A 27327-nucleotide genomic window follows, 5' to 3' on the forward strand; every position below is an offset into this window, starting at 1 on the left:
AACAAGAGATCAAGAGAACAGGACAGGAGAAGAAAAATCGTGTAACTTCTCTCCTTTTGCCCCCCCACAAGGCTGCCTTTTCTTTCTCCTTGCCTTTCTTCCGTTGGCTTTAGAAGCTGTGCTATGTTCAACCACGGTGAGTACTAGGTGGTTCTCGTTGCCTTTCTAGATTCTTGCACCTGCGAGCACAACCTCCCACAGTGTAGCATGGCACATGTCTAAAACCCTGTGCTGTTTCCACATTCTAAGAAATAAGTCCTTAAATGAAGATGGTTATTACTTGTTCTCTGAAATTCACTGGCAAGGAAGAGAAAAAGAAGATAGAAAACTTTGTGACGATATGTTGTTTCGCTAGGTGAGTTACCTGATTCCTTCACAATTAATAAGATGAACCTCTCAGCCAGAGCTACATGAGATAAAAAACAAAGAGAAATAACTTAAGAACACACTTGGAATAGCAGTGGTGGCTGGACGCAGCCGTGCCTCTTACAGTCCCCGATTTTCCTATGCAGGTTTTTTTTTTTGGTAATCCATCAGAACTATGTTGATGTTTGTTCTCAATCTAGCAGCTGTAACTAGGTGCTTCAGCCTGTACTCTTAAGGTGATTTTTTTTTTTTTTTTTTTGCCTTTCATCAGATCAATATGTTACTTTGCCTGTTTTATTTTTAGATTTACTGAGTGTTCTGAGGGTAGCAAAGGAAAGAAAGAAGCAAATTGGTTTGTATTTCAAGTGTGGGCTGAGGTTTGACCCGAGAAACCTGTCAAACCTGTTTGGAAATTTAACAGGGGAACAGGTTTCACGGGTCTACTTTGCTGACAGCTGGGATTTTTGGAGGATTTGTTGTTGGGAGAACTGAGTGATTTTCAGTGCCGGAGAACATAACTAGGGCCCCTCTGCCACCCCAGGCAAGGCATGCTTAGGCGAGTGTGTGCGGGAGGGCCGACCCTAGATGGATAAATGTGGCTGTTTTTCCTGGAGCATTTATTAATGAAATATTTACCACTGATCAGAGAGGCAGGAGGGGTCGTTGCCAACAATCACTTACCTGTGGCTTCCTAGAGAATCAGAGGGTTTGAAAATGTGAATGAATTTTTCTTCTTCTTAAAATATTACATAAATTTAGGAGAGGGAGGAAGAATTTCTGAAAATCCAAAACAAACACAGCTCTAAGATATCAGCTGTCCACATAGAAACTTACATTCTGGTGTCTTGGCTCTCCAAGAGAAGACAGCAAATGCTCTGCAGATCCCTGATCTTCCTTTTCTTATTTACTCTTTTGGTCACTGTGGATAAATACTCATGACACTTGTGATTATCAGTTGTCTATGGTGCATAGCATCTTGTTCTCTGTCAGAGGTTGTAGAGAGAGCAATGATTGCGCGATTCAGAATGCAAATATGTGGGCGTGCAGACAGACATCTGTCCATGCAGTCAACGTTTGATCCTCTGGGGGACCACTAAGGGGTATCGTTTTAAGAGCCTGATCTTTTCTGGGCGGCTGACAGTACAGCTTAGTGCCACAAAGGCAGTGAGCTAGTGAGTTACTAGCTGAACTCGAAGTTTTATATTTTCCATGGTTTTTGGATAATTATCTTTTTTCCCCCCATGAGGCTCAAATATATGACACATCTAAAAACATCTCTAAAGAAACAGAAGTGCTGCTGCTGATGCAAGTGTTATAATTACAGGTGTGCACGCCTACTAAATATATGTCCAAAACACACACTCAGTGACAGGCTAACTCCTGATTTTGCCTCCCCTGAAATTGAATGCAAAATTAGCGTCACTAAATATACTTCTTTGTTACCAAAGGGCTGCCACTGCCCTTTTGTCTTGAAAATAATCATTGGGTTGTCTCTAGACAAACATTCTTTAAAGTACAGATACTGTTTCATCTGATGTGGCTATACTGTATCCATCTATTCCTTAAAGGCCAAAACCAGATTTATGGACTACATAAAATACACAAACAACAAACAAACAATGAAAAAGCATTTTTTTAAATTAACAGGCATCAACAGGTATAAATAAATTGTCTAAAGCATTTAATGGTCTTTAACACAGTCAACGCCCCTGGCCTTGAAACAGTGTTAAATTCTTTTTTTTGCTAGTGGCAAAAAAAAGCCATCAAGCAAGCCCAGCTTGAAAATTTGGTACCATTTCCTGGCCAATAAGCACAGAACTGAGGGGCTCATTATGGGTATCATCTTTTTGTTGTTGGGCTTATGATTTTTTTTTCCCCCCCCTCTCTCTCTCTCCCCTCTGCTGCCTGCTCAGGGCTGATCGTTGTGATGTTGGCCGTCTGCTGGATGCCTAACCAGGTTCGGAGGATCATGGCTGCGGCCAAACCCAAGCACGACTGGACCAAGTCCTACTTCCAGGCGTACATGATCCTGCTCCCCTTCTCGGACACCTTCTTCTACCTGAGCTCGGTCGTCAACCCGCTGCTGTACAACGTGTCCTCGCAGCAGTTCCGCAGCGTGTTCGGGCAGGTGCTGCGCTGCCGGCTGACGCTGCCGCACGCCAACCAGGAGAAGCGTCTGCGCGCCCACGTGGCCTCCACCGTGGATAGCGCCCGCTTAGCGCGCCGCCCCCTCATCTTCCTGGCTTCCCGGCCCAATGCCTCTGCAAGGAGAACTGACAAGGTTTTCTTAAGCACTCTTCAGAGCGAGGCCAAGCCCGACTCTAAGCCTCAGCAGGTGAGTCGTGAGTCACCGGATCCCAACTCAGAGGTGACACCTGCCAACCCTGCCACCGAAAATGGTTTCCAGGAGCATGAAGTGTGACTGTCTGTCAAGGAAGGAAGGAAAGCTGGAGCGCCAACGGGCCCTCCCCACGCGAAAGCGACGGTTACCTTCATGCAGCAGTGACAACAAACTGTGCCCCCATCATCAGGGACAGGAGTGGAAGACAGACAGGGGCCTGGGAAAAAAACAGATGGCCACTTAAAAGTGTCACTTACTTACTTACGTAAGGGCTAATGCTGCTGCCAACCTGGCCTCAACTCTGGCCCACCTGTATCCATTCCTCCTCCTTCCTTCCATTAAGGACACGCTGAAAATTCAGTCAAACTGAATGTATCCAGAGCTCACAAAGTTTCGTTTTGACACTGAGCTCTTTCATTATTTGCAAAGGAACTGAAAGAAAGAGAGCACGGATTCCCCTCGCGACCCGGAATAAAAGGACACCCTGAAAAAAAATCTCAGGGGGGCTGGGGGGGGGGGGAAGGCGAGCCAGAAGAACAATGCAGGAGGGGCTGGTATCTCCTTCAGCTTCAGCAGTGCGCCAAGAAAAGGCCTACTTTGAGGAGCAGGATGGTGCTGGGGAGTCCCGGCCGAAGGGCTGGGGCAGAACTCCTTTTCTTGGGCCGGGGCCCGTTGCACAGAGGGGTGTTGCAGCAGCTGATGCACACGGAGTTCAGTCTCCCCGGGGAGCAGAAAGATTGGTACCCGGCCGAGGCGATGAGGCAGGCCGCCGACGACGCGCACGACTTGCGGTACAGGATCCCTGCAACACAGAGCCGAAGGAGCGCAGGTAACCAGCCTGCGCCGGCCCCAAGACGGCAACCCTCTGAGCCCAGAGCCCCACAGAGAGCACGTTCTCGCTTCTCCTACAGCCCAGGAACTTGGTGTGGCCAGGGAGCTGCTCCAGGTGGTTTTCCTTGAGCCCCGCCCCCCCCCGCCCCCCGCAAAATACATGACATGTGCAGTGGAGAAGGCAGGCATCATTTCACTTGCTTCTGAGATGCCAGTACCAGTAAATAAAGAGCTTTTACGATCAAAGTTCATGTTTTTTGTTTAAACTGTGTACTAGACAGAACTTCTTTTTTATGTACTTTTTGGTTCACACTGTCTCATGCCAGAGAGGATGACAGGCTGCACTTCAAGATCTTATCTCTGTTATTACTTTATAAGCGACCACAGAGAGATGGCTCTCAACTATGTGTTTATGAAATCCTGGAATTCTCTCTCTCAATAAAAACCAAACTCCAAAGAGAATAAATCAGATCACTGCCAAAGAGGCCCTGTGTGGGTTCAGTAAAGGGGGGGGGGGCCTGGCTGACAGTGTACCGAACACTGCCTTGTTCCAAGGGAAGTTTTGCTCTTAGAACATATGGCCATTTGCCAGGTCAGCAGCACACAGCCAGCACTTATTAACACATACTGTGTGGGCACATAAAGGGTCTTCCCAATAAGACTGGAGGGCCCATCTTAAGGAGCTTGTGTGTCAGGTCCAAATTGCAGCATAATCATCAAATTAGGGTGTCTTGGGTAATCATTTGACTTTATAAAGCTGGAAGTTTATTCAAGTAATAGCTTATTAAATACTTTCCTGAATGCCAGGCACTCTTCAGATGGCTCCTAGCTCGTTTACTACCTGCAACAACCCTACAAGAGAGGGCTCCAAGATCATCCCCATTTTGCAGATGGGGATCCTAAGGGCAAGAGAGATTTAGTAACTTGCCCAAAGTCACACTTCTAGAAAGTAGAGCACCTGTGATTTGAACCAAGTATTCTGGTCCCATGCTGTCAAATCTGTAGTACTATATAGCAAAGCAGCCAGCCAAGTTAACCACAAAATGGTTTTGTATTTTGCAGGGGGGGAAGACTACTTTGAAAATAGCTTTTGGTGTGTGTGTGTGAGAGAGAGAGAGGCCGTGTTGTATCAATGAACTACTTTTCTTTTTGGACATATAATGTCGTACTAAAGCTGAACCTCAAAGTGATGCCTTTAGCCCATGTGTTGCCCTGCGTGTCTGAGGGACACAACACATTCCACCAGTAGCCAGGGCTCCCTCCCCTCTGACTCCCTGCAGGCATGTGTGTTTGCAAGCATTACTTCCATTTGGGCCCCCATCCTCCCCCTTGAGAATTGCTACTTTGGATGCTAGAGAAACAGTGAAAAAAAAACTGAAGTGCCTAAAACTCCCAAGTGGGAGGTAAAGAAATACTTTAGATTTATATTAAACATGCAATTTTATGCCATTTCTATAACTGCATGTTTGTAAGGATTGATTTTGTAACTCTGTTAGAAAAACCTGGAAGGTAGCTGGTCTGGTAAGAGAAATCCCATGGACAGAGGATGTATAGGGGGAATGAGGAGCACTGTTTAATTTCTAAGGAACATGCTACAGCGTTCCCAGAGTCTCTACATTTTCTAACCATTGCCCATTTTAGAAAATTAAGTTTCACTGTCTTTTTATTCTTAAATATTAAAAGCCACTAACTGTCAGTTGTCAGTTCAACTTCAGTAAACTTTTTTCCTTTAAATAAATTTTAAAAATTAAAAAATATGTACTGAATACATCTTTTACTGTAAAAACGTTCAGACAGATCAGGTGAAAATGCTCCTTGACCTCTCTCCTTCCAGTGCTACATCCTCCTCAGAGATAAGCACTCTTATCAATTTGGGATGCCTCCTTCCAGGCCTATTTCTATGTATTTACATATGTGTCCATGGAGAAGAGGTCTGTGCATATGTCCTAATAGCATAACATAACATCCTATATGCTGTATATATGTATATCCTATTTGCATTTTCACTTAGTGACATGGCTGGGGATATATTTTTAAGTCTAACTTTGTAGGACTGAGAGTCAGTGATGAGGTAAGTTAGTTAGATAAATAACGCAATTTTGTGACTGCTGCCCAGGGGACTTCTCCAGATCACTTGGCTCTGATGGCCAGTGGGGCCTACGCTTGCAGTCCTGCAGGACTATATGTATTTGCATCTTTAAAAGTTGCTGCCAGAGGGTCTGCCTTCCAATCAGCCTGAATCTAGGTGCTGAGATCCTCTTCTTTGGGGCACTAACTGATCTCAGCACACACTCAGCTACGGGGACCTATTAGAAATAAAATAGGCTGCTTAGACAATTGGAAAGGTTGAAGAGATAACCAAAAGCTGGGGTACGGTTGAATGACAAGGTACATCTCCTACACTAGGCCAGCCCTTCAAGACTGGGAGAGGTGGCTGTTTCATCTAATGCACAGAAAGCAAAACAAGTCATCAAAAGGGAGAAAAAGATGAATATGGTCCAAACAAATAAGTAAGATAAAACTTGAGAAGAAAATGTTAATGAAACAGATAAGTAATTTACAAGAAAAAGAGTTCAAAGTAGTAGTCTTAAACATGCTCATTGAACTTGGGAGAAGAATGGATGAACACAGTGAGAACTTCAACAGAGAGAAAATATAAGAAAGAACCAAACAGAAGTCACAGAGCTGAAGTATACAATTATTGAACTAGAAATGCACTAGAGGGGTTCAAGAGCAGACTAGATGAAGCAGAAGAAAGGATCAATGAACTCAAAGACAGGGCAGAGGAACTGACCCAATCAGAGAGCAGAGAAAACAAAAAGGAATGGAAAATAAAAAGGGAAGATAGCTTAAGGGACTCATCAAGTGGATTAATATTCACATTATAGGAGTCACAGAGGGAGAAGAGCAAAAGGGGTAGAAAACCTCCCTAACCTGGGGAAGGAAACAGACATCCAGATTCAGGAAGCCCAGAGAGTTCCAAATAAGGGGAACCAAAAGAAACATACATCAAGACACATAATAATTAAAATGTGAAAATATAAGACAAGGAGAGAATATTAAAAATGGCAATAGAGGAACAATCTGTTACTTCGAAGGGAACCCCCATAAGATGAGCAGCAGATTTTTCATGAAAAACTGTGCATGCCAGAAGGGAGTTGCATGATATACAGGCATACCTCATTTTACTGCTTTTTGTTTTACTGTCCTTCACAGATACTATGTTTATTACACACTGAAGGCTTGTGGCAACCTGAGTTTAGCAAGTCTATCAGCACAATTTTTCCAAAAGCATTTGCCCACTTCATGTCTCTGTGTCATGTTTTGGTAATTCTCACAATATTTCAAACTTTTTCATTATTATATTTCTCATGGTGATCTGTGATCAGTGATAATTGATGTTACTATTCTAATTGTTTTTGCTTTGTATTTTTTACTTAAGATATGTACATTTTAAAAAGACATAACGCTATCTGCACACACTAAATTACAGTATAAACATAACTTTTATATGCATGGGGAAACCAAGAAACTTGTATGACTTGCTTTGTTGCAATATTTCCTTTATTGTGGTTGTCTGGAACCAAACCCCAGTATCTCTGAGGTATGCCTGTATTCAAAGTGCTGAAAGAAAAAAAAAAAAACTTCCAAACAAGAATATTCTATCCAGCAAAGTTATAATTCAGAATTAAAGGAGATAAAGTTTTCCAGACAAGCCAAAGCTAAAGGAGTTCATCACCACTAAACCGACCTTATAAGAAATGTTAAAGCAGCTCATTTAAGTTGAAAAGAAAAGGTGTTAATTAGTAACAAAACATATGAAAGTATAAATCTCACTAGTAAAAGTAAATGTATAGTGAGTGTAGTGGATTAATCACTTATAAAGCTTGTATGAAGGTTGAAAAACAAGAGTAGTAAAAACAACTAACTGCAATAATTAGTTAAGGGATACACAAGATAAAGGTAAAATATGAGTGGATGCAAGATAGCAGAGTAGAAGGACATGAGCTCACCTCTTCTTATGAAAACACCAAAATCACAACTAACTGATGAACAACCATTGACAGAAAAATGCTGGAACCTACCAACAAAGATATCCTATGCCCAAAGACAAAGAAGAAGCCACAACAAGATGGTAGGAGGAGCACAACTGCAATAAAAGCAAACCCCATACCCGCCGGGTGGGTGACCCACAAACTAGAAAATAATTATATCGCAGAAGTTCTCCCACAGGAGTGAAAGTTCTGACCCCAAGTCATGCTTCCCAGCCTGGCGGTCTGGCAATGGGATGAGGAGCCCCCAGAGAATCTGGCTTTGAAGGCCAGTGGGATCTTATTGCAGGAATTCCACAGTACTCGGGGAAACAGAAACTCCACTCTCGGAGGGCACACACAAGGTCTCGTGCACACCACTGCCCAGGATAAAAAGCAGTGACCTCATAACATCCTGGGCCAGAGCAACCTGCTGGTATTGGAGAGTCTCCAGCAGAGGTAGGGGGCAGCTGTGGCTCACTGTGGGGATAAAGACCCTGGGAGCGGTAGTTCTGGGGAGTACTCAGTGTCATGAGCCCTCCTGGAGGCCGCCATGTTCTCACCAAGACGTGGTCCCACCCAACAGTCTGCAGGCTCCAGTGCCGGGACGCCTCAGGCCAAACAACCAACAGGGCAGGAACACAGCCCCCCCATCAGCAGGCAGGCTGCGTAAAGTCTTCCTGAGCACATAGCTGCCTGCTAAACAAATCCCTTACATGGCCCTGTCCACCAGAGGCACAAGACCAGCTCCACCCACCAGTGGGCAGGAACCAGTCCCTCCCACCAGGAAGCCTGCACAAGCCTGTTAGACCAGCCTCATCCACGAGGGGGCAGACAGCAGAAGCAAGAAGAAGTACAACCCTGCAGCCTGTGGAATAGAAACCGCAATCACAGAGAGTTAGGCAAAATGAGGCAGCAGAGGAATATGTCCCAGATGAAGGAACAAGATAAAAACCCCAGAAGAACAACTAAGTGAAGTGGAGATAGGGAATCTGACAAAGAACTCAGAGTAATGATAGTAAAGATGATCCAAGATCTCGGAAAAAGAATGGAGGCACAGATTGAGAAGATACAAGAAATGTTTAACAAAGACCTAGAAGAATTAAAGAATAAATAGGAACAATACGATACAATAACTGAAATAAAAAATAAACTAGAAGGAATAGCAGAATAATGGAGGCAGAGAATAGATAAGTGAGCCGGAAGATGGAATGGTAGAAATCACTGCTGTGGAACAGAATAAAGAAAAAGAATGAAAAAAAATTAGGACAGTCTAAAACACCACTGGTACAACGTTAAATGCACCAACATTCGCATTATAGGGGTCCAAGAAGGAGAACAGAGAGAGAAAGGACCTGAGAAAATAGAGGAGAGACAATAGCTGAAAACTTCCCTAACATGGGAAAGGAAACAGTTACCCAAGTCCAGGAAGTGCAGAGAGTCCCAGGCAGGATAAACCCAAGGAGGAACACACTTAGACACATAGTAATCAAATTGGCAAAAATTAAAGACAAAGAAAAAATATTAAAAGCAAGAAGGGAAAAGCAACAAATAACGTCCAAGGGAATTCTCTTAAGGTTATCAGCTGATTTTTCAGCAGAAACTCTGTAGGCCAGAGGGAATGGCATGATATATTTAAAGTGGTGAAAGGGAAGAACCTACAACCAAGAATATTCTACCCAGCAAGGCAGAGAAATCAAAAGCTTTTACAGACAAGCAAAAGCTAAGAGAATTCAGCACCACCAGACCGGCTTTGCAACAAATGCTAAAGGAACTTCTCTAGGTGGAAAAGAAAAAGGCCATGACTAGAAACAAGAAAATTATGAATGGAAAAGCTCATCAGTAAAGGCAAACATACAGTAAAGTTAGGAAATCATCCACACACAAATATGATATCAAAACCAGCAGTCATGAGAAAAGGAGAGTACAGATGCAGGATATTGGAAATGCATTTGAAGTTAAAAGACCAGCAATTTAAAACAATCTTGTATATATATAGATTGCTATATCAAAACCTCATGGTAACCACAAACCAATAATCTACAATAGATACACAAACAAAAAAGCAAAAGAAATCCAAACACAACGCTAAAGATAGTCATCAAATCACAAGGGAAGAGAACAAAAGAGGAAGGGAAGAAAAAAGCCCTACAAAACAAATCCAAACCAATTAACAAAATGGCAATAAAAACACACATATCAATAATTATCTTAAATGTAAATGGATTAAATGCTCCAACCAAAAGACATAGACTGGCTGAATAGATACAAAAACAAGACCCATATATATGCTGTCTACAAGAGACCCACTTCAGATCTAGGGACACATAAAGACTGAAAGTGAGGGGATGGAAAGAGTCACTCCATGCAAATGGAAATCAAAGGAAAGCTGGAGTAGCAATACTTCTATCAGACAAAATAGACTTTAAAATAAAGAATGTTATAAGAGACAAAGAAAGATACTACTTAATGATCAAGGGATCAATCTAAGAAGAAGATATAACAATTGTAAATATATATGAACCCAACATAGGAGCATCTCAATATATAAGGCAAATACAGCCATAAGAGAAGAAATCAACAGTAACACAATAATAGTGGGGGATTTTCACACCCCACTTACACCAATGGACAAATCATCCAGACAGAAAATCAAAAAGGAAACACAGGCCTTAACTGACACATTAGAGCAGATGGACTTATGTGACATTTATAGAGTATTCCATCCAAAAGCAGCAGAATATGTATTCTTTTCAAGTGCACATGGAACATTCTCCAGGATTGATCACATGCTGGGCTACAAAATGAGCCTTGGTAAATTGAAGAAAATTGAAATCATATCAAGCATCTTTTCTGACCACAACACTGTGAGATTAGAAATCAACTACAAGAAAAAAAATGTAAAAAACACAATAACGTGGAGGCTAAATAATATGCTACTAAACAACCAGTGGATCACTGAAGAAATCAAAGATGAAATAAGAAAATACCTAGAGACAAATGAAAACCAAAGGATGATGATCCAAAACCTATGGGACACAGCTAAAGCAGTCCTAAGAGGGAAGTTTATAGGAATACAGTCTTACTTTGGAAAACAAGAAAAATTGAAAATAAACAACCTAAAATTACACTTAAAGTAACTAGAGAAAGAACAACAAACAAAACCCAAATTTAGCAGAAGGAAAGAAATCATAAAGATCAGAGCAGAGATAAATGAAACAGAGTGGAAGAAAACAATAGAAAAAAATCAATGAAACTAAAGGCTGATTCTTTAAAAAGATAAACAAAACAGATAAATCTTTAGCCAGACTCATCAAGAAAAAAGGAGGGCTCAGATCAATAATATTAGAAGTGAAAAAGGAGAAGTTATGACAGACACCACAGAAATAAAAAGGATCATAAGAGACTACTACAAGCAAATATATGCGGATAAAATAAGAACCTAGAAGAAGTGGACACATTCTTAGAAAGGTACAATCTCCCAAGACTGAACCAAAAAGAAATAAAAAAAGGTGAAGAGACCAATCACAAGTACTGAAATTGAAACTGTGATTTAAAAACTCCCCAAAAACAAAAGTTCAAGACCAGACGGCTTCACAGGCGAATTCTATCAAACATTTAGAGAAGAGTTAATACCTAGTTTTCTGAAACTCTTCCGAAAAATTGCAGAGGAAGGAACACTGCCAAATTCATTCTACGAGGCCACCGTCACCCTGATACCAAAACCAGACAAAGATACCACAAAAAAAGAAAATTACAGGCCAATATCACTGATGAACATAGACCCAAAAATCCTCAACAAAATACTAGCAAACTGAATCCAACAACACATGAAAAGGGTCATACACCATAATCAAATAGGATTTAACCCAGGGATGCAAGGATTTTTCAATATCTGCAAATCAATCAGTGTGGTACATCACGTCAACATATTGAAGAATAAAAGCCATATGATCATCTCAATAGATGCAGAAAAATCTTTTAACAAAATTCAACACCCATTTATGATAAAAACTCTCCAGAAAGTGGGCATAGAGGGAACCTACCTGAACATAATAAAGGCCATGTATGACAAACCTACAGCTAACATCATACTCAACAGTGAAAAGCTGAAAGCATTTCTTCTAAGATCGGGAACAAGACAAGGATGTCCACTCTTGCCACTTTTATTCAACATAGTTTTGGAAGTCCTAGCCACGGCTATCAGAGAAGTAAAAGAAATAAAAGGAATCCAAATTGGAAAAGAAGAAGTAAAACCGTCACTGTTTGCAGATGACATGACTATACATAGAAAAACCCTAAAGATGCTACCAGAACACTACTAGAGGTCATTGGTGAAATTGGTAAGGTTGCAGGATACAAAATTAATGCACAGAAACCTGTTGCATTTCTATACACTAAAAACGAAAGATCAGAAAGAGAAATTAAAGAAACAATCCCACTGAGCATCGCATCAAAAAGAAAAACTAGGAATAAACCTACCTAAGGAGGCAAAAGACCTGTATGCAGAAAACTATAAGACACTGATGAAAGAAATCGAAGATGACACAAACAGATGGAAAGATATATACCATGTTCTTGGATTGGAAGAATCAATATTGTGAAAATGACTATACTACCCAAGGCAATCTACAGATTCGATACAATCCCTATCAAATTACCAATGGCGTTTTTCACAGAATTAGAACAAAAAAAGTTTCAAATTTGTATGGAGACAAAAACACCCCAAATAGCCAAAGCAATCCTGAGAAAGAAAAACAGAGCTGGAGTAATCAGACTCCCTGTCTTCAGACTATACTACAAAGCTACAGTCATCAAAACAGTATGGATCTGTCACAAAAACAGAAATATAGATCAATGGAACAGGATAGAAAGCCCAGATATAAACCTACACACCTATAGTCAATTAATCTATGACAAAGCAGGCAAGACTATACAATGGAGAAGAGACAGTCTCTTCAATAAATGGTACTGGGAAGACTGGACAGCTGAATGTACAAGAATGAAATTAGAACATTATTTAACACCATACACAAAAATAAACTCAAAATGGATTAAAGACCTAAGTGTAAGACCTGATTCTATAAAACTCTTTAGAGGAAAACATAGGCGAACACTCTGACATAAATCGCAGCACTGTCTTTTTTGATCTGTCTTCTAGAGTAATGGAAATAGAAACAAAAAGGACCTATTTAAACTCAAAAGCTTTTGCACAGCAAAGGAAACCATAAACAAAATGAAAAGACAACCCACAGAATGGGAGAAAATATTTGCAAACGATGTGACTGACAAGGGATTAATCTCCAAAATCTAGAACAGCTCCTGTAGCTCAATATCAAAAAACAAACAACCCAATCAAAAAATGGGCAGAAGACCTAAATAGACATTTCTCCAAAGAAGACATACAGATGGCCAAGAGGCATGTGAAAAGATGCTCAACATCTTTAATTATTACAGAAATGCATATCAAAACTACAATGAGATATCACCTCACACCAGTCAGAATGGCCATTATCAAAAAGTCTATAAACAGTAAATGCTGGAGAGGGTGTGGAGAAAAGGGGATCCTCCTACACGGCTGCTGGGAATGTAAATTCGTACAGCCACTATGGACAACAGTATGGAAGTTCCTTAAAAAACTAAAAATAGAACTACCATATGATCCAGTAGTCCCACTCCTGGGCATGTGTCTGGAGAAAACCATGTTTCAAAAGGATACATGTACCCCAGTGTTCATCGCAGCGCTGTTTACAACAGCCAAGACATAGAAGAACCTAAATGTCCATCAACAGATGAATGGATAAAGATGATGTGGTACATATATGCAATGGAATATTACTCAGCCATAAAACAATGAAATAATGCCATTTGCAGCAACATGGGATGGAGCTAGAGATTATCATACTAAGTAAGTCAGACAAAGGCAAATATCATATGATACTGCTTATGTGTGAAATCTAAAAAAATATGATACAAATGAACTTATTTACAATAGAGAAACAGACTCACAGGCTTCGAAATCAAACTTATGGTTACCAAAGGGGAAAAGGTGGGGGGAATACATTGAGAGTTTGGGATTGACATATACACACTACTATATTTAAAATAGATAACCGACAAGGACCTACTATATAGCACAGGGAACTCTGTTTATTATTCTGTAATGACCTAACTGGGAAAATAATTTGAAAAAGAATAGACATATGTATATGTATAACTGAATCACTTTGCTGTACACCTGAAACTAACCCAACATTGTTAATCAACTGTACTCCAATATAAAATAAAAATTAAAAAACAAAAAGAAAAAAATGTAAAATGTGACATCAAAAACATAAAATGTGGAGGGGAAGGGTAGAAACGTAGTACTTTAGGATGCATTCAAACTTGTTATCAACTCAGAATACACTGTTGTAAATATAAGTTCTTATATGTAAGACTCATGGTAATCACAAAGCAAAATCCTATATAGTAGGTACACAAAAGGTAATGAGAAAGAAATCTAAGCATACCAGTAAAAAAAAAAACCCATCAAATTACAAAAGAAAAGAGTAATAAAATAAGAAAGATACAGAGGAACTTCTAAACATCCAGAAAACAATTAACAAAACGCCAATAACTTCATACCTATCAATAATTCCTTTAAATGTAAATGGACTAAATTCTCAATCAAAAGACATAGAGTGGCTCAATGGATGAAAAAAACAAGACCCATCCGTATGCTGCCTACAGAGATGAACTTCAGACACAAGGACACACACAGACTGAAAGTGAAGGGATGGAAAGAGATATTCCATGCGAATAGAAACCAAAAGAAAGCTGGGCTACTGATACTTATATCAGACAAAATACTGTACTAAGAGACAATGAAGGGCATTACATAATGATTAAAACGTCAAACAAGAAGATATAACATTTGTAAATATTTATGTACCCAACATAGAAGCACCTAAATATAAACAGCAAATATTAATAGACCTAAGGGGAAAAATAGCAATACAATAATGGTAGGGGACTTTAATAACCCACTTACATCAATGGATAGATCATTCAGACAGAAAATCAATAAGGGAACATGGGCCATAAATGACACATTAGACCAGGTGGACTTAACAAATATATACAAAACATCCCATCCAAAAGCACCAGAATAAACATTTTTCTCAAGTGCACATGGAACATTCTCCAGGATAGATCATTTGTTAGGCCACAAAATAAGTCTTAGCAAATTTTATAATACTGTAGTCATATCAAGCATCTTTTCTGCCTACAATGGTATGAAACTAGAAATCAACTGCAAGAAGAAAACTGGAAAATTTATAAATATGTGGCAACAACAGGCTAGTGAACAACCAGTGGGTCAATGAAGAAATCAAAAGGAAATCAAACAATACCTTAAGACAAATTAAAATGGAAATACAATATACAAAACCTATGGGATGTAGCAAAAGCAGTTCTAAGAAAGAAATTCATAGTGATAAGTGTCTACTTCAAGAAACAAGAAAAGTCTCAAACAACCTAACAGTACACCTCAAGTAACTAGGAAAAGGAAAAAAAAAAAAAAAACAAGGCCCAAAGTTAGCTAGTAGAGAAAGAAAACAACAAACTGAAAGGAGAAATAAATGAAATTGAGACTAAAAAGACAATAGAAAAGATCAATGAAAGCAAGAGCTGGCTCTTTGAAAAGATAAATAAAATTGATAAACTTTTAGCTAGACTCACCAAGAAAAAAAGAGGACTCAAAATCAGAAATGAAAGAGGAGACATGACAATTGATATCACAGAAATACAGCTGATCAGAAAAGACTACTACAAACATTTATATGCTAACAAATTGGACAACACAGAAGAAACAGATCAATTCCTAGAGGCATGCAAACTTCCATGACTGAATCATGAAGAAACAAAATCTGAATGGACTGATTACTAGTAAGAAGACAGGATCAGTAATCAAAGTTTCCAACAAACAAAAGTCCAGGATCAGATGGCTTCACTGATGAATTCTACCAAATATTCAAAGAAGAATTAATAACAATCCTCCTCAAACTCTTCCCAAAGAACAGAAGAAGAGGGAACACTTCCAAACTCACTTTATGAGGCCAATGTTACCCTGATGCCAAGACCAAAGACACCACAAGAAAAGAAAACTACCAGGCAACATCCCTGATGAACATAGATGTAAAAATCCTCAACAAAATATTAGCAAACCAAATTCAACAATACATTAAAGGGATCATATACCATTATCAATTGGGATTTATTCCAAGGATGCAAGGATGGTTCAACATCTGCAAATCAGTGTAATTGATATACATTAACAGAATGAAGGATGAAAATCAAATAATTATCTCAATAGATGCAGAAAAAGCATTTGATATAATTCAACATTCATTTATGATAACTGTACCTCAACATAATAAAGGCCATATACGACAAATCCAGAGTTACCATCATACTCAATGGTGAAAAGTTGAAAGCTTTTCCTCTAATACCATGAATAAGTCAGGAATGTTCACTCTTGCCACTTTTTTTCAACAGGGTATTGGAAGTCCTAGCCAGAGCGATTAGGCAAGAAAAAGAAAAGGCACCCAAATGAGAAAGGAAGAAGTAAAACTCACTATTTGCAGATGACATGATAGTATACATAGAAAAATCCTAAATACTCCCCCCAACTTTGTTAGAAATAATAAATGACTTCAGTAAAGCTTCGGGATACAAAATCTATACACAAATATCTGCTGCGTTTCTATAAACTAATAATGAACTGTCAAAGAGAAATTAAGAAAACAATCCTATTTACAATTGCATGAGAAAAGAAAAAAATTCCTAGAAATAAATTTAACCAAGGAGGTAAAAGACCTGTATACCGAAAACTCTAAGACACTGGTGAAAAAAATTCAAGATACAAATAAATGGAAAGATATTTCATGCTCATGAATCTGAAGCATTATTATTTTTAAAATGTCCATACTACCCAAAGCAATTTGCAGATTGAATACAATCCCAATCAAAATTCCAATAGCAACTTTTCCAGAAATATAACAACCAACCCTAAAATTTGTGTGGAACCACAAAAGACCCCAAATACCCAAAGCAATCACAAGGAATAACAACAGGCATCAAGCTCTGAGATTTTAAATGGTATTACAAAGTTATAGTAATCAAAATAGTATTTCATTGGCATAAAAACAGACACATCGATGAATGGAACAAAATAGAGAACCCAGAAGTAAACCCATGCACATATGGTCAATTAATTTAGGACAAAGGAGGCAAGAATATACAATGGGGAAAGGACAGTCTCTTCAATAAATGGTGTTGGGAAAACTTTAGCCACATGCTAAAGAATGAATCTGGACCACAGTCTCACACCATACACAAAAATTAACTCAAGATTGATTAAAGGCTTGAGTGTAAGACCTGAAAGCACAAAACTCCTAGAAGGAAAGATAGGCAGCAAGCTCCTGGACATCAGTCTTGGAGATGATTTTTTGGCTCTACCCCCAGAAGCAGAGTAAATAAATGAGACTACATCAAACGAAATAGCTTCTGCACAGCAAAAGAAACCATCAACAAAATGAAAAGGGAATCTACTGAATGGGGAGAAAATATCTGTAAATCATTTATCTGATAAGTGGTTAATATCTAAAATTTATAAAGAACTCATACAACTTGACAGCAAAAAAATAAACTGATTAAAAACTGGGCAGAGGACCTGTATAGACATATTTCCAGAGAAGCTAAACAGATGGCCAACAGACAACAGACGTGAAAAAATGCTCAACATCACTAGTCATCAGGGAAATGCAAATCAAAACCACAAAAAGATATCACCTCACAGTCTTAGGATGCCTACTATCAAAAAGACAAAAAATAACAAGTGTTGGCAAGGATATGAACAAAAGGAAACCCTTGTGAACTGTTGGTGGGAATGTATATTACTACATTAATTATGGAAAAGAGTATGGAGGTCCCTCCAAAAGTTAAAATAGAACTACCATATGATCCAGCAATTCCACTTCTGCTTATTTATCTAAAGAACATGAAAACACTAATTCAGAAAGATATATGCACCCCCCTTGTTCACTGCAGCATTATTTACACTAGGTAAGATATGGAAACAACCTAAGTGTCCATCGATGCATAAATGGATATAGAAGATGTGATATATACATACACACACGTGTGTATGCACACACTATGGGATATACTATTCAGGCATAAAAAAGAATGAAACCTTGCCATTTGTGACAACATGGATGGACCTTGAGGGTGTTATGCTAAGTGAAATAAGCCAGACAGAGAAAGACAAATACCATATGATCTCACTTAAATGTGAAATTTAAAACAAAAACAATAACAAACAAGCTCATAAATTCAGAGAACACATTAGTGGTTGCCAAAAGCAGGGTATTGGGATAGGAAGAATGGGTGAAGGGGGTCATAAGCTACAGACTTCCAGTTATAAAATAATTAAGTCATGGGGATGTAATGTACAGCATGGTGACTGCAGTTAATAATAATCCATTTCATATATGAAAGTTGCTAGGAGTAGATCTAAAAAGCTCTCATCACAAGAAAAAATTGCTATACATGGTGATGGATGTTAACTAGACTTATTGTGGTGATTATTTTGCAATGTTCAAATATTCAATATCAAATACTGAATAATAACAGAGCACAGTATAGGTAGACAGTTCCTCTTCCCTCCCCCCCACTTTTCTTAAGAAAAAACTATTTAACAAATGAGCCCATGCTTCTCACTATATTCCAGATACAGTTTTAGAGCTCCACAAATATTAACTCATTTAATCTTTATAATAACTCTAGTGATAATCCACATTTTGCATAAGAGGAAAATGAGGCAGAGAGAGGTTAAACAAATTGATTGGGGGCCATGCAGGTAACATATGGTAGAGCTGGGATTTGAACCCAGGAAGACTGCTTTTAGAATCTATGCTCTTAACCACTCTACTACATTTCCCACAATGGTATCATATGCTTCCATTGGGAACCACATAGCAAAAAAGATACACACACTACATACATTTTGCATACATATGCGTAAATCATTTTTGGAAGAATACAAAAGGAGGAGTCAATACTGGTTGTCTCTGGGGCAGGAGACTGGGTTGTCATGGGAAAGGGATGGAAAAAACTGCTGTAGACCCTTTTTAACCATTTGAAATCAGAACCGTGCAAATGACGTACCTTTTTTTTTAACCTTCTAAAATAAACACTACCTCCAAAGGACCATTTTATCACATGCCTTCTCTTTCCCAGGGTAGCGAAGTCCCTTTCCAGCTGTGTCCACCAGAGGGCGCCTGGGAATGAACGCACCCTCAAGTAGCCCCAAAGCCCAAGTCTCGGGGTCCCAGGGAAGAAATACTTGTGTCCGTCTTTCTGTTTTTCCTTTAACCCAGCCCCCATGAGCTCAGGTCTGGGCCCAAGTGAGGAGGGGCTGCAAGTAAACCAGAGAGCTTTCACAGCTGGCTGGTGGAGTATGCATTGGTATAAGAACAATTTGGAAGGATCTACGATAATTTAAAATGTGCAAGTCCAATAGTTCCATTTCTCAGCACTTACCCTCCAAAATAAAACACAACTTCACACGTGCACATTCTTAGTAGGAAAGCAGGTGCATTCGTACTATGGGAAGTTAAGCAGAGCTCTGTACTGATCAGGCCTAAAATAGTGATTACTGAATTACTCTATATATTGATCTGGTTGGTCCTCAATGAGTGAGGAAATGGAGTTCCAGAATGATAATATAAATATACCATTTATGTAAGAAAAAAATACAAAGCAATAACCATATGTGCTTTTGCAATGTGTCGGTAGCGGTGTGTGTGTGCGCATGCACGCATAGCTCAGTGTGTGGGTTACATCTCTAAGTAAAATCGGAGGGGGAGTTCCAGAAGGCTATCCATTGAACAGTTGTACTTCGTTTAGGGATGGCCAGTAGACAGGAAGCACTTCTGATGTATTTGTGATATTTGAATGTTTTACAGTAGGAATATATTCATGCACTGCATCTGTAATTACAGATGGACAGAACTGACAAGTATAAACGGAGTGAGCTACCCTACCAAGCTCTCTGAGACTTGAAGAGCACGGCGGCATGTGGCGCTGGGGTGGCAGACAGGGGTGCACACCATCTCAGCTAGAATACACCCCAGCCTCATGCAATCAGGGCTCTTCTGGGACCTCACACAGGTTTTGCCAAGGGCACCACGGCTTTGGTTTCCCTGCAGTGTTTCAGCCGTCCTGGAGCTCTCAGCAGCCACAGGCTGCAGAAGAAGGCAGTGTCTAAGGGCAGGAGAGGGGATGCGTTTTGGGACTTCCCCAAATAGCTGAGGGATGCCTCTTTCCTGCTTGACTTCTTTCTTAATGTCTTCTAATACAGTACATAGTTTACTAATGTATTTTATTAGTAGCATAGAGCTCCAGCAATTAGAACAGTGACTGGCATATAAGGGCTCAATAAGAAAGAAAGAGAGGGGGAGGGAGGGAGGGAGGAAGAGAGGAAGAAAGAAAAGAAAAAAAGAAGGAAGGAAAGGAAAGGAGGGAGGAAAGGGGAGGGGAGGGAAGAGAGGAGGAGGGGGGAGGGGAGGGCAGGGGAAGGGAGGGCAGGGGAGGGGAGGGGAGGGCAGGGGAGGGGAGGGGAGGAAGACAATGTAGGGAAGAAGGGGAGAAGATCAGACAGAAGAGAGAAGGATCATTTGAAGGGGGCCTGGAGGTTCCGTAATAGTGGGTGCTTTTCTGACTAGTTGAACCAAAATTTTATTCGGCTGGTGGAGCCTGGATAACAGAGGTCACGTAAAGCTAAAACCCACCTCCAGGCCTTGGTTGGTACAGACAGGGCTGTGAGAGGCTATAACTTGGTAATGGGGACCAGAGCTGGCAGGCTCGGCAAGTTGAGGAAGGCTGTCCATCAAACACAGCTCGGGCCAGCTCCCAGCCGCTCCACCCCGTCGGGGCGCGGAGATGTCCTGCCAACGCCAAGTCACTTCTCACGGCTCTAATCTGCGGACCCGAAGTGTGCTTGTGGAACACGCCACCCACTGTCACCAGATGAATCAAGACACCCAGCATTTAAATCTTTAATCCTCTCAAGTCTTTAGAGAGGTGATGGCCCCCCTGGGGGGGGGTGCCTGGATTTAGATGGGTGGCTATGCTCGTTTTAAAACTAACACCAATTGCTCTCCCTGGGGAAGTCATTTGTATTCATCTTATTTAAAATGTGAATGATGGGCATGCCAGGGGATGAAGAAAGGCATAAATAAAATACTGAGGTTCTGTCTAGAAGAGTTTATTCCACTGTAGCAATTGTACAGACCCCTGTTCTTCAGGCCCCGTGAAACTCAACATTTAAGGAAACGATGCTTCCAAGAATTATGTTGAAAATATAAAACATACAAATAAGGAACAAGGAATTAGATCCTCCATACCCTACACGCTGGACTTAAGTATATACGGAGACTGAAATGCATTCGAATAGGTGGTACAAATACATCTCTGTTCCATGGTGCGTTTTACACACTAGAAATGATCCTTCCAAGTTAAGTGAACTATGTGCAAGGCACTCGGAGAAGCACCTGGCACAAAGTAGATGCTATACAAGTGTTTGCTGCTGCTATTGTTACTGTTACTGGTGTTACTATTTTGTCTATGGGGCATTTTCTGATTCACACCCTTAATTCACCTAAGTTGTTGGATCTGTGGCACAATGGTGCATCACTCAGAGGGGACGTTGAGTTCAGTAACTGATTTGCTCTGACATTTAAAGTAACTGGCTCTTCTCCCCGACAGCTGTTCACATTCTATCCTGGCATCGTCTTAGACTCTATTTGGGCCACACTAGCCCAAGCAGCAGACATGTTCATTTTGCATTCAGATGGAGAAAGACCCAAGGCAGGCCAGGAGATAGGGCAGGAGGAGGGAGAGAGACAGACAGACAGAAAGAAGTGCTAGAAGTTGATGTGCATGCTGGATGGCCCTGTCCGCTTCTTTGCAGCAAGCACTCCATCAGGAGTCAGGCTTGCTTTACAGGGTTGAATTATTGATTACATGGGAAGAAGAAAGATGGTGTTTGCTTTGTGTTTGAGTCCAGCTCTTTTTGCCTGTTCCTAACACAACTGGGTCACCACAGATGGAGCAGGAAGAAAACAAGGCACCTGGAACAACTCTGCTTGAAGTCAGCCCAGCCCAGCAGTGGTCTCAGCCGTGGAATTCCACATTACTGAGTGTTAGAATATGGTTCCAAGGCTGGCGTTCTGACCCAGAAACCTCAAGGCTGACCTGGCTGGCGGAGCCCAGGTACAAACACTCTTTCGTGTACTGAATTGTTTGTGTGGTGCCTTTGACTAGGGTTCTTCATCAAGTTTCTTCACTCAGGGGCTGGTCATAGGGGCGCCCACTCCCCAGGCAGGAACAGTGCTAGAACTCCAGCAGGTGAGGACTGCTCACCCAGTGGCTCTCAGACATCAGTGTGCAGGAGAATTACCGAGGTATTCCTTAAATGCACAGCTTCCCAGAACCAACCCCAGATGATTCTGACACAGGTGTCTAAACTTCCCAATTGCTCCTTCGGGAAAGGAGAGAGCACATGCAGACTCTCAATGCACATCGTAGTTTATTCAGGGAGAAGTCTTTTCGCTACCGGCAAAGATTTCATTCTGCACGCCAACCTGCTCCCTCTCTGCTGTGCAGCAGGGAAGCTTTCAGCGCCCCTGCTGATCTGCAGCTGTGGAGAGGGGGAGACGAGCCGGTTTCTTCTTCATTGCTTTCCATGCTGTTCTATGACACTTATTCCCTTTCCACCCCACTGTCATAACAAATGATCTGTCCTGTAAGCCTCACTAGAGGACAGGGTCCCCCCAAGGACTTCAGCCTATGAGGGCAAGCATGTTTATTGTCAACCACTCAGCTCATGTGCCAGGTGACCGGGTTGGAAGGGGACGGGTTAGGACTGGAAATCCAGGACACTCCGGGGGTGACTAGGCCAGTGCTAGTTTGGCCATTGGCCACTAAGGCAGTTTCGTCCCTTTGGCCCTTTAATATCCCACTGGGATGGTTTTTCCTGTTCAAAACCTATACTGTAGAGGGTAAGTTTCCATTCCAGGGGTGGGCATATTTTTTCTGTAATGGGCTAGATAGTAAATATTTTGCCCTTTGCAGGTCAAATCATCTCGGTCACAACTACTCAACACTGATATTCTATCATGGAAGCTGCCAGAGTTAATACATGAACATATGGGTGTGGCTGTGTTCCTATAAAAATTCATTTACGGAAACAGGCTATATTACTCTGCTTGGGCTGCTGTAAGAAAATACCCCAGGGCTTCCCTGGTGGCACAGTGGTTGAGAATCTGCCTGCCAATGCAGGGGACACGGGTTCGAGCCCTGGTCTGGGAAGATCCCACATGCCGCGGATCAACTAGGCCCGTGAGCCACAATTACTGAGACTGTGCGTCTGGAGCTTGTGCTCCGCAACAAGAGAGGCCGCGATACTGAGAGGCCCGTGCACCACAATGAAGAGTGGCCCCCACTTGCCGCAACTAGAGAAAGCCCTCGCACAGAAACGAAGACCCAACACAGCCATAAATAAATAAATAAATAAATAAATAAAATTAAAAAAAAAAAAAGGCAACACATATTAAAAAAAAAAAAAGAAAGAAAATACCCCAGACTGCACAGCTTAAACAACAGAAATTTATTTTTCTCACAGTTCTGGAGGCTACAAGTCTAAGATCAAGGTGCCAGAAAATTAGGTTTCTGGCAAAAACCCTCTTCCTGGCTGGTAGACAACTGTGTCCTCATATGGCCCTTCCTCTGTGGTCTCTCCCTCTCTTATAAGGAGACTAATCCCATCGGACCAGCACCCCACCCCGTGACCTCATCTAACCCTAATTACCTCTCAAAGCCCCAGCCTCCAAATACCATCAACCTTGAAGGTTAGGACTTCAACACATAAATTGACAGAGGGACAAAATTCAGTTCATAGCACAGGCTTTGGACCAGAATGGGCCTAGGGGCCATATTTTGCTGACCCCTGTTCTATTCTATCAAAATCCAATCACTGTTACATTATGAAATCTGTCACTTCCACCCAATCTTTCCTCTCCAGGTGTATGAGAGAAGCAAACTACCAACAGTCTGGAACATTCGCTTTTTGAAGAGTATCATAAAGGATCTCTCTGGGTTCCAGGGTTGTCAAAGCTACTCTACCAAAGACCTTTGTTAGTTTTACACTATTAGTAGAAGCTTATCTCCATACTTTAAAATATTTTAATTGAACTGTCTCTATAGAAAGTATATTTTTGATAGCAGATACACACTTTGCAGATGGCTTGGAATCCATGGGAGTGCAGAATATGACTACACAGCTTGAAGGGAAAATGACAAAAGAAAGGCAAAGTTGGGAGACATGCTGAGGTGGTGAAGTGAGAGTGTCAGAGGACCCTGGCCCACCAAGGCCCTGAGGCTGGGGTTGGGAGACGAGGGTCAGGCTGGATGCCACACCCCTGACTTTCAACACCACCGAAACGTGGGGAGGAGAGGCGAGGAGGCCCGGGCAGAAGAAAAAGGGCAGCCCAGTTCGCCATGAAAGTCAGTCCGTTGTCTGGCGCGGCCTAGGCCTGGCCCCAGCGAGCCGGGCGTCACCACATCCATCGATCAATAACAAAGATAGATTTTTGTCATCTACGGTGGAACTGAAGATAAGAAAGAAGATCAAAGGAAGAAGAGGACTTCAGGAAAAGCCAGGAAACAGCGCTGAGAGGAGAAGACTGAGGCACAGAGGTAGAATCCTTCACCTGCAGTCACACAGCTGCTGTGTGGCTGACAGGGTCTTGGTGCTCCAGCCGGGTGTCAGGCCTGAGCCTCAGAGGTGGGAGAGCCGAGTTCAGGACACTGGACAACCAGAGACCTCCCAGCCCCACGTAATATCAATCAGCGAGACCTCTCCCAGAGATCTCCATCTCAACGCTAAGACCCAGCTCCACTCAACAACCAGCAAGCTACAGTGCTGGACACCCTATGCCAAACAACTAGCAAGACAGGAACACAAAGTCACCCATTAGCAGAGAGCCTGCCTAAAATCATAATATAAGGTCACAGACACCCCAAAACACCATCAGACGCAGTCCTGCCCACCAGAAAGTCAAGATCCAGCCTCATCCACCAGAACACAGGCATCAGTCTCCTCCACCAGGAAGCCTACACAACCCACTGAATCAACCTTACACACTGGGGGAGGACACCAAAAAAAATGGGAACTACGAACATGCAGCCTGCAAAAAGGAGACCCCAAACACAGTAAGTTAAGCAAAAGGAGAAGACACAGAAATACACAGCAGATGAAGGAGCAAGGTAAAAACCCACCAGAGCAAAAAAATGAAGAGGAAAGAGGCAGTCTACCTGAATAAGAATTCAGAGTCATGATAGTAAAGATGATCCAAAATCTTGGAAACAGAATGGAGAAAATATAAGAAACGTTTAACAAGGACCTACAAGAACTAAAGAGCAAAAAAAAAAAAAAAAAAAAAAAAAAAATGATGAACAACACAATAATTGAAATTAAAAATACTCTAGAAGGAATCAATAGCAGAATAACAGAGGCAGAAGAACGGATAAGTGACCTGGAAGATAAAATAGTGGAAATAACTACCACAGAGCAGAATAAAGAAAAAAGAATCTGAAGAATTGAGGACAGTCTCAGAGACCTCTGGGACAACATTAAATGTACCAACATTCGAATTATAGGGGTCCCAGAAGAAGAAGAGGAAAAGAAAAGGACTGAGAAAATATTTGAAGAGATTACAGTTGAAAACTTCCCTAATATAGGAAAGGAAATAGTCAATCAAGTCCAGGAAGCACAAAGAGTCCCATACAGGATAAATCCAAGGAGAGACATGCCAAGATACGTATTAATCAAACTATCAAAAATTAAATACAAAGAAAAAATATTAAAAGCAGCAAGGGAAAAGCAACAAATAACATACAAGGGAATCCCCATAAGGTTAACAGCTGATCTTTCAGCAGAAACTCCACAAGCCAGAAGGGAGTGGCAGGACATATTTAAAGTGATGAAAGGGAGAAACCTACAATCTAGATTACTCTACCCTTCAAGGATCTCATTCAGATTTGATGGAGAAACTAAAATCTTTAAAGACAAGCAAAAGCTAAGAGAATTCAGCACCACCAAACCAGCTTTACAACAAATGCTAAAGGAACTTCTCTAGGCAGGAAACACAAGAGAAAGAAAAGACCTACAAAAACAGACCCAAAACAATTAAGAAAATGGCAATAGGAACATACATAATGATAATTACCTTAAATGTAAATGGATTAAATGCTCCAACCAAAAGACACAGACTAGCTGAATGGATACAAAAACAAGACCATATATATGCTGTCTGTAAGAGACCCACTTCAGACCTAGGGACACATACAGACTGAAAATGAGGGGATGGAAAAAGATATTTCATGCAAATGGAAATCAAAAGAAAGCTGGAGTAGCAATTCTCATATCAGACAAAGTAGACTTTAAAATAAAGTTATTAAAAGAGACAAAGAAAGACACTACATAATGATCAAGGGATCAATCCAAGAAGAAGATATAACAATTGTAAATATTTATGCACCCAACATAGGAGCACCTCAATACATAAGGCAAATGCTAACAGCCATAAAAGGGAAAATCGACAGGAACACAACCATAGTAGGGGACTTGAACACCCCACTTTCACCAATGGACAGATCATCCAAAATGAAAATAAATAAGCAAACACAAGCTTTAAATGATACATTAAACAAGATGGACATAATTGATATTTATAGGACATTCCATCCAAAAACAACAGAACACATTTTCTTCTCAAGTGCTCATGGAACATTCTCCAGGATAGATCATATCTTGGGTCACAAATCAAGCCTTGGTAAATTGAAGAAAATTGAAATCATATCAAGTATCTTTTCCGACCACAACGCTATGAGACTAGATATCAACTACAGGAAAAAAAAATGTTAAAAATACAAACACATGGAGGCTAAACAATACGCTACTAATTAACCAAGAGATCACTAAGGAAATCAAAGAGGAAATCAAAAAATACCTAGAAACAAATGACAATGAAAACATGATAGCCCAAATCCTATGGGATGCAGTAAAAGCAGTTCTAAGATGGAAGTTTATAGCAATACAATCCTACCTCAAGAAACAAGAAACATCTCAAATAAAAAACCTAACCTTACACCTAAAGCAATTAGAAAAAGAAGAACAAAAAAACCCCCAAAGTTAGCAGAAGGAAAGAAATCATAAACATCAGATCAGAAATAAATGAAAAAGAAATGAAGGAAACGATAGCAAAGATCAATAAAACTAAAAGCAGGTTCTTTGAGAAGATAAACAAAACTGGTAAACTATTAGTCAGACTCATCAAGAAAAAAGGGAGAAGACTCAAAACAACAGAATTAGAAATGAAAAAGGAGAAGTAACAACTGACACTGCAGAAATACAAAGGATCATGAGAGATTACGACAAGCAAATATGTGCCAATAAAACAGACAACCTGGAAGAAATGGACAAATTCTTAGAAAAGCACATCTTCCGAGACTGAACCAGGAAGAAATAGAAAATATAAACAGACCAATCACAAGCACTGAAATTGAAACTGTGATTAAAAATCTTCCAACAAACAAAAGCCCAGGACCAGATGGTTTCACAGGCAAATTCTATCAAACATTTAGAGAACA

The 27327-nt window shown here is 40.7% G+C and overlaps 2 protein-coding genes across 2 annotated transcripts in view; one reads left to right on the forward strand and one right to left on the reverse strand.

Annotated features, from left to right (window-relative positions):
* The window catches only part of GPR39 (G protein-coupled receptor 39), a 234643-nt gene extending 230758 nt beyond the window's left edge, over window positions 1-3885 (forward strand). The window contains exon 2 of the mRNA XM_007192027.3: window positions 2280-3885. Within this exon, the coding sequence (XP_007192089.1) occupies window positions 2280-2788 (509 nt within the window). The 3' untranslated portion in view covers window positions 2789-3885. The remainder of the gene's footprint in view (window positions 1-2279) is intronic.
* Window positions 3277-27327, reverse strand: part of LYPD1 (LY6/PLAUR domain containing 1) — a 49969-nt gene continuing 25918 nt past the window's right edge. The window contains exon 3 of the mRNA XM_057551934.1: window positions 3277-3509. Coding sequence (XP_057407917.1) covers window positions 3277-3509 — 233 coding nt within the window. The remainder of the gene's footprint in view (window positions 3510-27327) is intronic.

Source organism: Balaenoptera acutorostrata, chromosome 8 (assembly GCF_949987535.1).
Source record: "Balaenoptera acutorostrata chromosome 8, mBalAcu1.1, whole genome shotgun sequence".
Lineage (NCBI taxonomy): Eukaryota > Metazoa > Chordata > Mammalia > Artiodactyla > Balaenopteridae > Balaenoptera > Balaenoptera acutorostrata.